We start from the raw sequence: 14,261 nt of genomic DNA on the forward strand, positions 1-14,261 counted from the left end.
ATATTGTCACAAAGCAGCTTCATAGAATTCCAGTAAAGACAGAGTTTTAACAGGAATGTAAAACCCCCAGGTGAGCCAGCCAGGGGCAACAGTGGCAAGGAGAACCTCCCTCAGAGCTGAGGAAGAAACCTTGGGAGGAACCAGGCTCACCAGGGGGGACCCGTCCTCCTCTGGTCAGACTACCTACAGAGTTATTATACTACTAATATTAATAGCAGTAGTGTTAGTAGTAGGAATAGCTGGGAGTCCATGAGAACATCAGCTTTATTTAGAGGAAATAATATAACACGTAAACATTTGACCCAAAATCAGTCACAGAGCAATATTGGGAATAAAGCCAAATGTCATGTAATCGCTTTATTGTGATGTCAGAGCTTATCAGCACTTCAACGTTCCAGGTGTTTAAACCACTTTTGGGTTTAATATGTGCTTTAAATATAATATAGAACAGCTGAACAACCTGGAATCAGCCAGAAATGAACCCAACACCATTCGCCAGACGCGTCTGATCTTCAGAGTCGGACCAAATCAGACTGAGCCATAGAACTGACCCAATATCAGGTTCAGCTCAGTTTGGTCAGTTTGTCCAGATCAGTATTAATGTTGTTTTGTTCCAGCCGGTCTGTGAAGCTTCTTACAGCCCGTTTAGTTTGGCGAATGGTGTCGGGTTCATTTCTGGCTGATTCCAGGTTGTCCAGCTGTTCTTCTGTCACAGCTGCCGACTGAAAAGCTGCTCAGTGGAGACGACAGTTTGGGAATTTAGCGTCGTCTCGTCTTCAGAGTCGGACCGACAGCCGATTTGGTCAGACGTAAAAACGTTCAAATGGCTCGAGCGTCTCCTACAGCTGTCAGAGTCGTTGCTTAGCAACGGCATCTCAGCGGAGTGATGCAGTATTTGTGAAAAACCTGTGATGTTATGGTGACATAACAGCACAGTTAGACGCCTCTGAACCAATCAGCTCGCACAGCCAGAACTAACTATTGAATAATTTGCTACTACAAAATACAAATGCCTTCAAATGAGTCTGTTTCCATGGATGTGACTGAGAAGGCAGATAGCACAGCTAGCTCTGGCGCTGAATTGTTCTAGCTGATGTTCTCTCGATGTAGAAACACTGAAAATATAGTTCTCTGACAATAAGAAGTTATTACTGAGGAGAAATAAGCATCCAGCGCTCCAGTCAGTCTATGAGCTGAAGAGGCTGCTTCTGTTACTCAACCGACACGAAAACTGACTTATTTTCCTCGAGTGTTTATGAATAATACACCACGTTAGATTTCAACCTGCAGTGCTGTCCTCTACAAAGCCCTGTGATCGTTTTGCCAAAGTCTGTTTTTTTTTTTCTCACTTCTTATTGCTGCTTTTCCATCTTTCCTAACCTGATAACTGCACAATTCTCACCCCTTACATTTGATCTGACATGAAATGTTCTCCAAAGTCAAGTTCTAGAAGGTTCTATCTGTGAGTCAGAACACACAGACGAGGATCAGTCAGGTTCTTTCTTTGTCATGTCGCCTGTGTTGCTCTGTGTTGCTCTGTGTTGCTTTTCTTCTTGCCGTCCTTTAAAAAGTCTCATTGTCTTATAAATATTGAGCATTAAAGGTCGTTAAAAAGTAAACATTTGTATTAACAGGCTCTTAATTTCAGTATAAATACTAATTTCATTAATTCTCCTTTCTCCCAAAGCGTAGATACGGACCAATCATTGTTAATTTTTTTTAATCAAGGTTAATTGATTAATTACAGTAATTCAGCTGCATTAAGGCTCTGGTGGAGGATCTGGGGAAGCCCTTCTAACTCCAGCTCTGTGTCCTTTTCTGTAGGTAGCCAGTCCAGCAGGAAGTGAAACGGGACCCTTCGGGCAGGTGAAGCGAATGCGAATCTCCTGAGGAGCGTCCAGCTTCCTGTAATGCCATCCAGCCGTCTTATCAGGGTCAGTGCCGCGCGGCCGGGGGGACGCAGAGCGAACAAAGTACCCGATTGTGGCCGCCGCGCTCTTTCGCCCCGCTCCGTAACCCAACACGCTCCAGCAATAATCACAACAAGCACTTTTATTCTCGTCCAGCTCTCGTCAGGAGAACGCTGGACCCGCCATCTGCGCTCTCGGCCGCCGCCGCTGCACTTTATTAGAGGCAGACGCTTCTGTAAGGCTTCCGTTCAGAATCCATTGCTGTAGGACTTCGTTGTTGTTTACATTGTTTTTGTTGTTTATGGTACATTTTTCTTGCTATTCTTGTGTTTTTTTTGTTTTGTTTTATTGTTCTCGTGGCTTCTTTGTGCTTGTTGGAATGAAGTAGGTCTGGAAAAACTGTAAATGTCCTTTGAAGATTTTTCTTCAGTTCTGCCTGGCTAGTTTTGAGCTATCTCTCGGTTTTGTGTTTCAGCCTCGGGGCCCCGATTCCCTGCCCATGTGTCTTTTCACCTGACTCGGGTCATGAAGGGCTCAGAAATGAGACACTGAGCTGAATCAGGTCTGTTAGCAGGTAAAACACTAAAACGAGGTTTGCAGGATCATTAATGGGTGTTTTGTAAAGAAGAAGCACCTGCAGGTTCAAAGCTTAGACGTCTGCGGACGCGTGACGTCCATAAAGGGAATTCTGTGTCTAAGCTGTTTTTCGTCCCTGGGAAAAAATGAACGGCATTTTCAAACATCCCTCTGTGGTAAACTCAAACGCTGCGTAAGCTTTTCTCCTGTACGTCTCTGTATCCGCTGAATATTGAGGTTGTTAAAGAGTCCAAATCCTAGTGATGCTGCATACAGTCGTATGACCCCTGGTCAAATTCGAAGTTCCATGGTTTTCGAGTAAAGTTGGCACACTTTACAAATTTTAATACACAATGAAGTGTTTATTTATGAATCTGACACATCGGGGGGGGAATATAGGATATTATGCAAACTGTATGGCATATTTTATATTTTATGTTTTTTTTCCAGCTTGTTACACAGCAGATAAACCGGAGTTGTGTATTAAAACGTGTCTCTGTAGAGGATGCGTAATTATTTACGTTTAGAAAATCAGCTATATCGAATTTGACGAGGGGTATTTAATATTTAAGCGAGCCGAGTTATGAGTTAACTGAGAAACAAGCCAAGAACGTGATGCATTACTGTGAGTTTTAAAGGGTTTTGTTTGTTTCTTGGTAGCGGAGGTTCTGAATAAAAACTGAACCGTTCACCATCAGCTCCTCACCACAAATTCAAACACTCTAGAAGTTGTTTTTAATGAAGTTTTGGCAGAGGTCATTATTTGCTTGTTAAACCTGTTAACGTTTTATTAGGAAAAGAGTCTGAGGACTTACTATTGAGTGTTGTGGGCGGGGTCAGCCCAGGGGTCGCAGACCAAATGTTAAGAAGAGCCGTTTTGTTCCTGCAGTAAAAATCAAACCACCTTGGGAGCCACGTTTTATATCCATTTACCATCTTGGCTGTGAATATGTCTCTGTATGTGCTGATGTGCTAATATAGGGTAAAAATATAATATAAACGAAAACACAGACTCTGCTTTCAGCTTCAGCTCAGCTATAGCCGCTTTTCTCGCATCTCCGGCAGGAAACTTTTCTGCAAATGTAGAGCAGATTCTTGTAAAATGTCTCAGAGTTCAGCTTTTTATGAGACTGAAGTGGCTTCTAATTCTCCAGCTTCATATTTGAATTTTCCTTTTAAAAGGTGCCTGAGGCGCCAGAATGTAACTGCTGCACCATTTAAGGTGGAGCGGGAAAATTCGAAGTTTCTCAGAGCAGGTTAAACATGTCAGGAAACCAGCTGGAGTGACTATAAACACTAATCAGCCCATTCGTCTCCAAATTATCGACGTCCGTCTTAAATCTCTCTCTTTACCGTTTCGTAGCTACTAGCTGGGTGAGACTGTAGTCTGTGTTGCTATGGTGACCAGCCGTCTGCGCTGATCTTCAGGGTTAAAGGGTGAATCAGCAGTTCTACATTAACTCCAGCGTTTAAGACCATTTACTGTTAAACTGTGTTGAAGGATCAGCAGAGCTTTATTTTACTGTAGAGGAGGATTATTTTATTATTACCTGCTGATCTGATTCAGATAATTCAGAGGAACTTTCTGTTGAGCCAAAACTGTAAACTTCATTATAAAGAAAACTCTTTTAACCGTCTTTGAAACTCCAGTAAGAAGCCAATGATGAATGGTTTAGATTTTATTCAGAACCACCTTGCGAGGACAGGAGCTGCTGAGAAAAGGAGCATAACTAACTCTAGAGCATTAAAAACTCCAGTGTATCACATGTTTGGCTGGTTTATGTTAAAGCAAATATCCTGGCTGCTGAAATGAAACCGAACGTAGACTATTGTTCTTTTTCCTGTTAGGAGTTCAATTTACTCCGATTTTTAAAGCAGATTATTTAAAGTTTATTTTACTTAAACCCCAACAGAGAGTCCAGGCTTTTATTTCTCGCTGCTGTTACTTAGAATTACTGAATACTAAGACTGAATAATAAGCCTCAGAATGTGATGCCCCGGGGCTTTTAGCGGAGTAAATATAACATAAGATAGTGTCACAGTGCAGAGAGGAAGCCCGGGAATCATTTATGATAGTGAAGATGTAAACAGCTATTCTTTGGTAAACTAGCTAAATCTAGCCTGGACAGAGCTAAGCATGTGTCTAAACCCGGCCCAATGCGGTCAGAAGTGTAAATAATATGTAGCAGCACTACAAACAGAATCGTTTTGACATTTTATGCATTGCTGTAAAATCGCGAGTGCTGATGAGTCTAAATGAGCTTGCTAGTGTCACTGACCGCGCGGCGCTGTGGCTGTTTGTCAGTAGTTCCTGCAGCTCCGACGCTCAGAGAACAACGCAGTGCTGAGTTTCCTCTGTAACACGTTTAGCTGTTCTCTGTGAAGTGTGAAGTACTTTGCTGGACATGAACTGTGATATTTTTGTACCTTTTATGATAAATTTGATATAAATAAACTCATATGCATCCAGATTCTGATGAAGTTCTGGATATAATTTATTTCATTTTGCCAAGGACAGAATTCTGTTTTTTGAAGGTGGGGATTTAAAGAAAAGACTAATAACACAGGAAACTGGTTTCACTGCTCTAGAACAAGCTAATAGAACAACAAGCCACATTTGCTGCTCTAGAACAGGCTAAAAACACAATAAGCCGCTTTTACTGCTCTAGAACAGGCTAATAACATAGCCACTTCTACTGTTCTAGAGCAGCCTGAAAACACAATAAACCACTGTTACTGCTCTAGAACAGGCTACTGACACTATAAACCACTGGTACTGCTCTAGAACAGGCTACTGACACTATAAACCACTGGTACTGCTCTAGAACAGGCAACTGACACTATAAACCACTGTTACTGCTCTAGAACAGGCTACTGACACTATAAGCCACTGGTACTGCTCTAGAACAGGCAACTGACACTATAAACCACTGTTACTGCTCTAGAACAGGCTACTGACACTATAAGCCACTGGTACTGCTCTAGAACAGGCTACTGACACTATAAGCCACTGTTACTGCTCTAGAACAGGCAACTGATATAAGACACTAACTGCTCTAGAACAGGCTAATGACACTATAAACCACTGTTACTGCTCTAGAACAGGCTACTGACACTATAAGCCACTGTTACTGCTCTAGAACAGGCTACTGACACTATAAGCCACTGGTACTGCTCTAGAACAGGCAACTGACACTATAAACCACTGTTACTGCTCTAGAACAGGCTACTGACACTATAAGCCACTGGTACTGCTCTAGAACAGGCTACTGACACTATAAGCCACTGTTACTGCTCTAGAACAGGCAACTGATATTATAAGACACTAACTGCTCTAGAACAGGCAACTGATATTATAAGACACTAACTGCTCTAGAACAGGCTAATGACACTATAAACCACTGTTACTGCTCTAGAACAGGCTACTGACACTATAAGCCACTGTTACTGCTCTAGAACAGGCTACTGACACTATAAGCCACTGTTACTGCTCTAGAACGGGCAACTGATATAAACCACTGTTACTGTTCTAGAACAGGCTACTGACACTATAAGCCTCTGGTACTGCTCTAGAACAGGCAACTGACACTATAAGCCACTGTTACTGCTCTAGAACAGGCTACTGACACTATAAACCACTGTTACTGCTCTAGAACAGGCTACTGACACTATAAACCACTGGTACTGCTCTAGAACAGGCAACTGACACTATAAACCACTGTTACTGCTCTAGAACAGGCTACTGACACTATAAGCCACTGGTACTGCTCTAGAACAGGCAACTGACACTATAAACCACTGTTACTGCTCTAGAACAGGCTACTGACACTATAAGCCACTGGTACTGCTCTAGAACAGGCAACTGATATTATAAGACACTAACTGCTCTAGAACAGGCTAATGACACTATAAACCACTGTTACTGCTCTAGAACAGGCTACTGACACTATAAACCACTGTTACTGCTCTAGAACAGGCTACTGACACTATAAGCCACTGGTACTGCTCTAGAACAGGCTACTGACACTATAAGCCACTGGTACTGCTCTAGAACAGGCAACTGACACTATAAACCACTGTTACTGCTCTAGAACAGGCTACTGACACTATAAGCCACTGGTACTGCTCTAGAACAGGCAACTGACACTATAAACCACTGTTACTGCTCTAGAACAGGCAACTGATATTATAAGACACTAACTGCTCTAGAACAGGCAACTGATATTATAAGACACTAACTGCTCTAGAACAGGCTAATGACACTATAAACCACTGTTACTGCTCTAGAACAGGCTACTGACACTATAAGCCACTGTTACTGCTCTAGAACAGGCTACTGACACTATAAGCCACTGTTACTGCTCTAGAACGGGCAACTGATATAAACCACTGTTACTGCTCTAGAACAGGCTACTGACACTATAAGCCTCTGGTACTGCTTTAGAACAGGCAACTGACACTATAAACCACTGTTACTGCTCTAGAACAGGCTACTGACACTATAAGCCTCTGGTACTGCTCTAGAACAGGCAACTGACACTATAAGCCACTGTTACTGCTCTAGAACAGGCAACTGATATTATAAGACACTAACTGCTCTAGAACAGGCTAATGACACTATAAACCACTGTTACTGCTCTAGAACAGGCTACTGACACTATAAGCCACTGTTACTGCTCTAGAACAGGCTACTGACACTATAAGCCACTGGTACTGCTTTAGAACAGGCAACTGACACTATAAACCACTGTTACTGCTCTAGAACAGGCTACTGACACTATAAGCCACTGGTACTGCTCTAGAACAGGCAACTGACACTATAAACCACTGTTACTGCTCTAGAACAGGCTACTGACACTATAAGCCACTGTTACTGCTCTAGAACAGGCAACTGATATTATAAGACACTAACTGCTCCAGAACAGGCAACTGATATTATAAGACACTAACTGCTCTAGAACAGGCTAATGACACTATAAACCACTGTTACTGCTCTAGAACAGGCTACTGACACTATAAGCCACTGTTACTGCTCTAGAACGGGCAACTGATATAAACCACTGTTACTGCTCTAGAACAGGCTACTGACACTATAAGCCTCTGGTACTGCTCTAGAACAGGCAACTGACACTATAAGCCACTGTTACTGCTCTAGAACAGGCAACTGACACTATAAGCCACTGTTACTGCTCTAGAACAGGCAACTGACACTATAAACCACTGTTACTGCTCTAGAACAGGCTACTGACACTATAAACCACTGTTACTGCTCTAGAACAGGCTACTGACACTATAAGCCACTGGTACTGCTCTAGAACAGGCAACTGATATTATAAGACACTAACTGCTCCAGAACAGGCAACTGATATTATAAGACACTAACTGCTCTAGAACAGGCTAATGACACTATAAACCACTGTTACTGCTCTAGAACAGGCTACTGACACTATAAGCCACTGTTACTGCTCTAGAACGGGCAACTGATATAAACCACTGTTACTGCTCTAGAACAGGCTACTGACACTATAAGCCTCTGGTACTGCTCTAGAACAGGCAACTGACACTATAAGCCACTGTTACTGCTCTAGAACAGGCAACTGACACTATAAGCCACTGTTACTGCTCTAGAACAGGCAACTGACACTATAAACCACTGTTACTGCTCTAGAACAGGCTACTGACACTATAAGCCACTGTTACTGCTCTAGAACAGGCAACTGACACTATACAGCCGTGAAAAGTGCACCTTTTGTTGCTATTCAGACGAACACGTATGAGGAACAGACACATGGGCCGTTCACGTGTTTCGTTCTGTTGGTGAAGACGGAGTTCAGTGCAGGTTCCTCGACGTGTCTCTGCGTGTCCTCTCTCTCTCAGAGCGGTCAGAGTGTGTGTCCTGTTGTGTGACAGTTCGAGGTCTGCTGGCCTCTCCAGCTGCACATCTGCACAGGGACTGTGTGTTCAATAAACACCAGCCAGGGGGCACGGAGCTCAGGGGGCTTCATGCGTGCCAAAGTGGAAAAAGTGATTAAAAACAGAACTTTAATTTACACGGTTTCGCAGTTCTGTCTCAAAGCCTGCACAGACTAATGGGATTGAATTTGAATTAGACTGGCATTGTGGACTGTACCGGCTTCGCTTCGCCATCAGTGGGATCATAAAGAGAAATGCTTCTACTGTATAGCACTTTGAGATTTGCTTAAAATGTAAAGTGCGTTACAAATAAAATGTATTATTATTATTATTATTATTATTATTAAATAAGGAATAATTGTATAACACGCCAGCGGTATAACTCTCTTTACTGTAGTGTAAATGAAGTGACTGTTCTGTGTTATTCTGGATCATTTATATTTGTTCATCTGGATTTTTTTACACAACATAAAAGCCACTGAGTTCAAATGATGAAGAAAAGTAAAATTCTAAAAGTTTATTATATTCATTCATTTATTTATGCATAGCAATGGTATACAGTACCACTTAAAAGTCTGCACTTACCTCAGTTTAATTTCACACATTTTAAAAACACCAACGGCACACCTGCCTCGATAACGAGGACGCTCCTCTTCAGTTTTAATAAAGCTCACACAGCAGTTCAGCTAATATAATGGATGGACTTCATTTTACCACTCAGGTCCACTGAAAGTCTAAGTGAGAGCTCCTTGCTGGAGGACAGTTTACCTTTGAATTTCCTTTACTGAAAATAAATTCATGCCCAGCTTCAGCTTCACTGCTATAGACCCGAATTTGGAGGCGACCGTAAATCCTTGTATGAACACCATCCAGTCAAATAGAGTCAGCGTACTCGTACAGCCCCATTTCCAAAAAAGTTGGGACGCTGTGCAAAATGTAAAAATAAATAAATAAATAAATAAATAAATGCAATGATGTGCAGATCATTTAAACCCTATATTTAATTGAAAATAGTACATAGGATGAGATCATGTGACCATATTTTTAAAGGAAAATGCTACAAAGACATCACATCAAATGTTGAAGCTGAGAAATTTTATAGTTTTTTGAAAAATATTTGCCCATTTTGAATTTGATGCCAGCAACACATTTTAAAAAAAGTTGGGACGGGGGAGAAAGGCTGGGAAAGTTGTGTGATGCTAAACACCTGGTGGTTGCTTGGCAGCAGGTCAGTAAAGAGCATCTCAGAGAGGCGGAGTCTTTCAGAAGTGAAGAGGAGGAGGGGTCACCACTCTGTGAAAGACTGGACCATCAAATAGAGCAACAACTCAAGAAGAACGTTCCTCAACATAAAACAGCAAAGAGCTTCTGCTTTTCATCGTCTACGGTGCAGAATATCATTAAAGACTCAGAGAATCTGGAGAAATCTCTGTCTGTGAGGGACGAGGCTGAACACCAGGATCTGCTGGCCGTGATCTTTGGGCCCTCAGGCAGCGCTGCATTAAAAACAGACATGACAACAAACAAATTCAACGTGCAAATATTTTTCAAAACACAATAAAATTTCTCAATTTCAACATTTGATCTGTTGTCTTTGTAGCGTTTTCCTTTAAAAATATGGTCACATGATCTCATCCTATTTTTTGGTGGGGCTGTAATTACCTCAACAACATAAAGCTCAACTGAAAAACATTTCAGTGGAATTTATTTTGGTTTTATTGGAATCGACTTCTCAAAATAATAATAATAATAATAATAATAAAAATAATTTTTTTGTTCACTGAAATGTACTTTCACTATTTTTGGTCGATTTTAGAGAAACATATTACTTTAATGAAACACAATTCATTAATTTAATGACGACATATTTTCAGTTTGCAGTCGCTTCGTTTCTGAGAGTGTCTATCTAGGCAGATGGGGGTGCCTAAAAACCCCCCTTAGGGCTCCCAGAAGGCCACAGCCGGCCTGACTGTCTGCACTTGTAAAGGTTCGTGGTTCCATTTTAACAGTTAAACTCTCAGTAACGCTGAGATGCTCCATAAGTGTGACTGCGGATATTAAATGTGGGACAATGTGAGGAAACAGGCTGCGCGTGAGATCATGAGGCAGCGCAGGTGGCTCTGCTGCCTTTGGCTCAAACTCGGTGGTCACTCAGGAAGAGGGACAGTCCGTATGAAAACAAACAGGCAGCGAGAGAAAAGCAGAGTCACTACATGGAAAGATAACTCGCTCGGAAAATACGGAGCGGAGCTTTAGAGACATTCAGACGCTCTGGTGTCGGATCATCTGAAGAACTGAAGGAAGCTTTTGATTCATCTCAGGATTCAGTCTGAGTTCAGTTCAGGTTCAGTACCCAGCATGCATCACACATATACATCATACAACCACTGGGAACCCCCCACATCCGTAAAGAATTCCAGACTGTTAGCCTGGCTACTGACGCAGCAGGTAACAAGTACAGGTGTGATGATATTCGGCTCCCAGGAGCGATCTGGCTGCCCTGTCGCTAAATCAGAGCCACCACTTAATTATCTCATTCCCACGTCTCACTAAGTCATGGCCATGACTTAATTATCTCATTCCCACGGCTTATTAAGTCTCAGTCACCACTTAATTATCTCATTCCCATGCCTTACTAAGTCAGTCACCACTTAATTATCTCATTCCCATGCCTTACTAAGTCGTGGCCACATATTTTTCTGTATATGAGATAAAACCAGCAGGGCTCCATAGTTTACAGCCTTCATGGTAAAGTTATAAGGAGTGTTTCAGCCTGGATTGCTTTTTGAAAGAGCCACAGCCAATCAGATCAGAGCTCATTTGCATATCAGCAGTATCCTGCGGCAAACCCGGCGTTTCAGGTGCCTGAAAACAGAGACTCGTTTTCAGAGTTTTGACTGGACAAAGATAAAAAAAAAAAGAAAGTAAAAACCTGTGTTTTCAAAAATATCTGGACAGGTGGACGGGGCCAGCCTGTTGAACTGTAAGGGATAAAGGGAGGATTGTGATGGTGTTGGTGCGTAAGGCCACGCGAGCGTCATAAGTGGAACCTTGTAGGGAAAAATGAAAGCAGGGAAAATGTTGGATACTGTCCCTTTAAAGTTGTGCTGTCAGCAGCTGTAATATTGGCTGTAGCCGGTGTGAATCAGAGCCGACGCTCGTTCTGTCTGCGCTCGCCGCGTTTATCACTCGGCCTGCGCTTCACAAACCGAGGCAGGAAGAAGATAAGAGGGAATCTGACCCCAGCAGTGGGCAGCGGGGGGGTCAGCTTCCTGTGCTGCTTCCTGAGTGGTCTCACACTGACGCAAGCTCAGGTAACACGCTCGCGTCATAAACACTGTGTTCTCCTCGCTGGACTCATGCATATTAAAACATAATGATTAGCTGGACTGCTTCTGAAGGTATGGGGGTCCTGAGTGACATACAGCTTAGAGATCCCCAGACCCCCCCATGAATAACCATAACGACACCAATTCCTACGATGTCTGTATTAATAAACTTTATTCATAAACTTTTTATTTATTATGACAATCATGATGGTCCAAACATCTGAAAATCTGTTTTGTTTTCTTTTTAAACCTTAAATCTTAAATACTGAAAATTCTGCACTACTTAAATTTAAATGGATTTTTCTTGCATTTTATATTTTACAACTGAGCTCCATTTATTACATTTGTGAAGTTTTATGTACCAAAGCAGTCATGAATAATTTTAACATGACTTTCCAACCTCTTTACCCTAGAATTAAACAGGTTTTATATGCAAATGAGCTCTGTTGTGATTGGCTGCCTCATTCAAAAAGCAGCACTTGTTATAACTTCAGTGTGAGTCGGCTGATTAGGTGAATATATGCAAATGTGTCAGTTTATAGTTTTATTTAGAGATAACTGGTGATATTAAATACCGATAAGGATCAATATGAGCATTATTTAGTTATTGATATGCTAAACATTTCAAATTGTGCATTTAAAGTTGAGGTAAAGACTGTAAGTATAGCTTAAAAGGAAATTCTACCAGTTTTTTTCCCAAACTTTCTGCATAATTAACTGGATACGACGTAATCAGAGCCGTTCAGAGTGGTTTGGTGTGAAACGCTCGGTTCTAGATAAACTGACTGAGTCAGAGCCGTTCCCAGTGGTGGTGATGGGAACCAGACGTCCCTCTAAAAGCTCCTCACAGTGGTGGTGATGGGAACCAGACGTCCCCCTCTAAAAGCTCCTACAGAAAGTTCCTACATGAACTGGTTCTGAATTCACTGCCTGATGACTGAGACGCTGTTTTATGAGAGTTTAGAGAACTTCAACTCCATTCATGGTGGAGGGAGACATGCAGGGCGCTGTGCGGCAAAATAGTCCCCAAAGAAAACTCATTATTCCAGATTTTCCACTGTTTTCCATCATCAACATTCCATATAAGCTCAGAAGACTCGTGTAGGTTCTCTGGTGGTTCTGGATGGTAAATAAAGTGTCTATATCTGTGTTGTAGTCATGGCGACGCCTGGTTCCCATCACCACCACTGTAAAGACGTCTGAACCGTTTCACACCAAACCCTCTGAATCTCTCTGTTTACGCCTCAAACGCTCCATTCCTCTTTAAATGATCACCAACATGCAGCATGAAGGAGGTTTGTGTGGTAACCCGGCGTCGGCCTCCCGTCCTCCAGTGCAGCGGGTTAAGCAGGGACTCAGCTGTCCGGTCTGAGAGCGTGTTGTTGTTTGAAGAACTCCAGCCCTGCTGGACGGTGAAGGTGTTTACACACAGCTGAGCGTTCAGATGTGCGTCAGTCCATCAGTACGAACTCAGCATCTCAGCTGGACCGGAGATAAATAACACCCCCCCACAGTGATCTGCTCATTCAGCTTCCATCAAACCTTAGTAGATCACAGGACATATTTATTTACGTAGTTTATGTGAATTATTTCAGGTTATTTCTTGTATCTGAGCGTCTCTGAGAAGTTGAGAAATTGTGTGGAAAGTGCACTTTCCATTAGTGGTGATACACCTAAAAAAGACGGTTCTTCAAGGGTTCTTTAGTAAACAGAACTGTTCTATGCAGAACACGCAAAGACCCATTTCCATGTTCAGAGGGTTCTTTGCTCGGTGAAATGGTTCTTCAGATTGATGGGGAATGTGCTGGATCTATATAGCGCCAAAAAAGGGTTCTTCTCTTGTATACACACGTGACAGTGTAATAAGAGCAGAACCCTTTTCTGGTGCTATATAGAACGGGTTCTACATATTTACATTGTTATCTGGCAAAAATAAGCTGTTTCAGATTTACTCTGGTTGGTTAAAGTGGTTCTTTAAAAAGAAAGGAGCCACCGTTGACCTAAAACAACGTACTTTGCTTTAAAATGGTTGTAATTGAAAATATTTGTTTATACTCTATATATGCCTTCCGCCCGATGACCGCTGGGACAGGCTCCAGCACCCCCACCCCCACCCCCAAAACTGAAGCACACAATGGACTGTGTAAGTATATTATATATATTATAACACAGAAAAACAGCATTAATAACTCTAGACTTGCAGACTCAGCGCTACGAGCCAGAAGACAGAGCTGTCAGTCATCATAGAGCTAAAAATAGATAAATAAAAACATCTGTTAACGTCTTAACTGTCCTGAGACACCACGACCCAGAACACACGTCCGGAGGGTCTCAGTATTAAACCAGGAGAAATTTACACCTCCGCAGCTTTTCAGTCTCCTCCGCTTCCGCATTGAGTGACCCGTCAAATGACCTCAACGCTCACGAAAGTGAATGTCAGCACATCTGTCCGTTTATCTGACACGTTACACATCTGTCTGTTTATCTGACACGTTACAGCACATCTGTCTCCTTATCTGACACGTTACAGCAC

At 42.2% G+C, this 14,261-nt stretch overlaps 1 protein-coding gene across 4 annotated transcripts in view; it reads left to right on the forward strand.

The window, feature by feature from the left end:
• The window catches only part of LOC108414973 (lisH domain-containing protein ARMC9), a 65,411-nt gene extending 61,948 nt beyond the window's left edge, over positions 1-3,463 (forward strand). For all 4 annotated transcript variants that reach the window (XM_037545491.1, XM_037545494.1, XM_037545493.1 and 1 more), the window contains one exon: positions 1,825-3,463. In XM_037545491.1, the coding sequence (XP_037401388.1) occupies positions 1,825-1,847 (23 nt within the window). In that variant the 3' untranslated portion in view covers positions 1,848-3,463. The remainder of the gene's footprint in view (positions 1-1,824) is intronic.
• The last annotated feature ends 10,798 nt before the right edge of the window (positions 3,464-14,261 follow it).

Source organism: Pygocentrus nattereri, chromosome 15 (assembly GCF_015220715.1).
Source record: "Pygocentrus nattereri isolate fPygNat1 chromosome 15, fPygNat1.pri, whole genome shotgun sequence".
Classification (NCBI taxonomy): domain Eukaryota; kingdom Metazoa; phylum Chordata; class Actinopteri; order Characiformes; family Serrasalmidae; genus Pygocentrus; species Pygocentrus nattereri.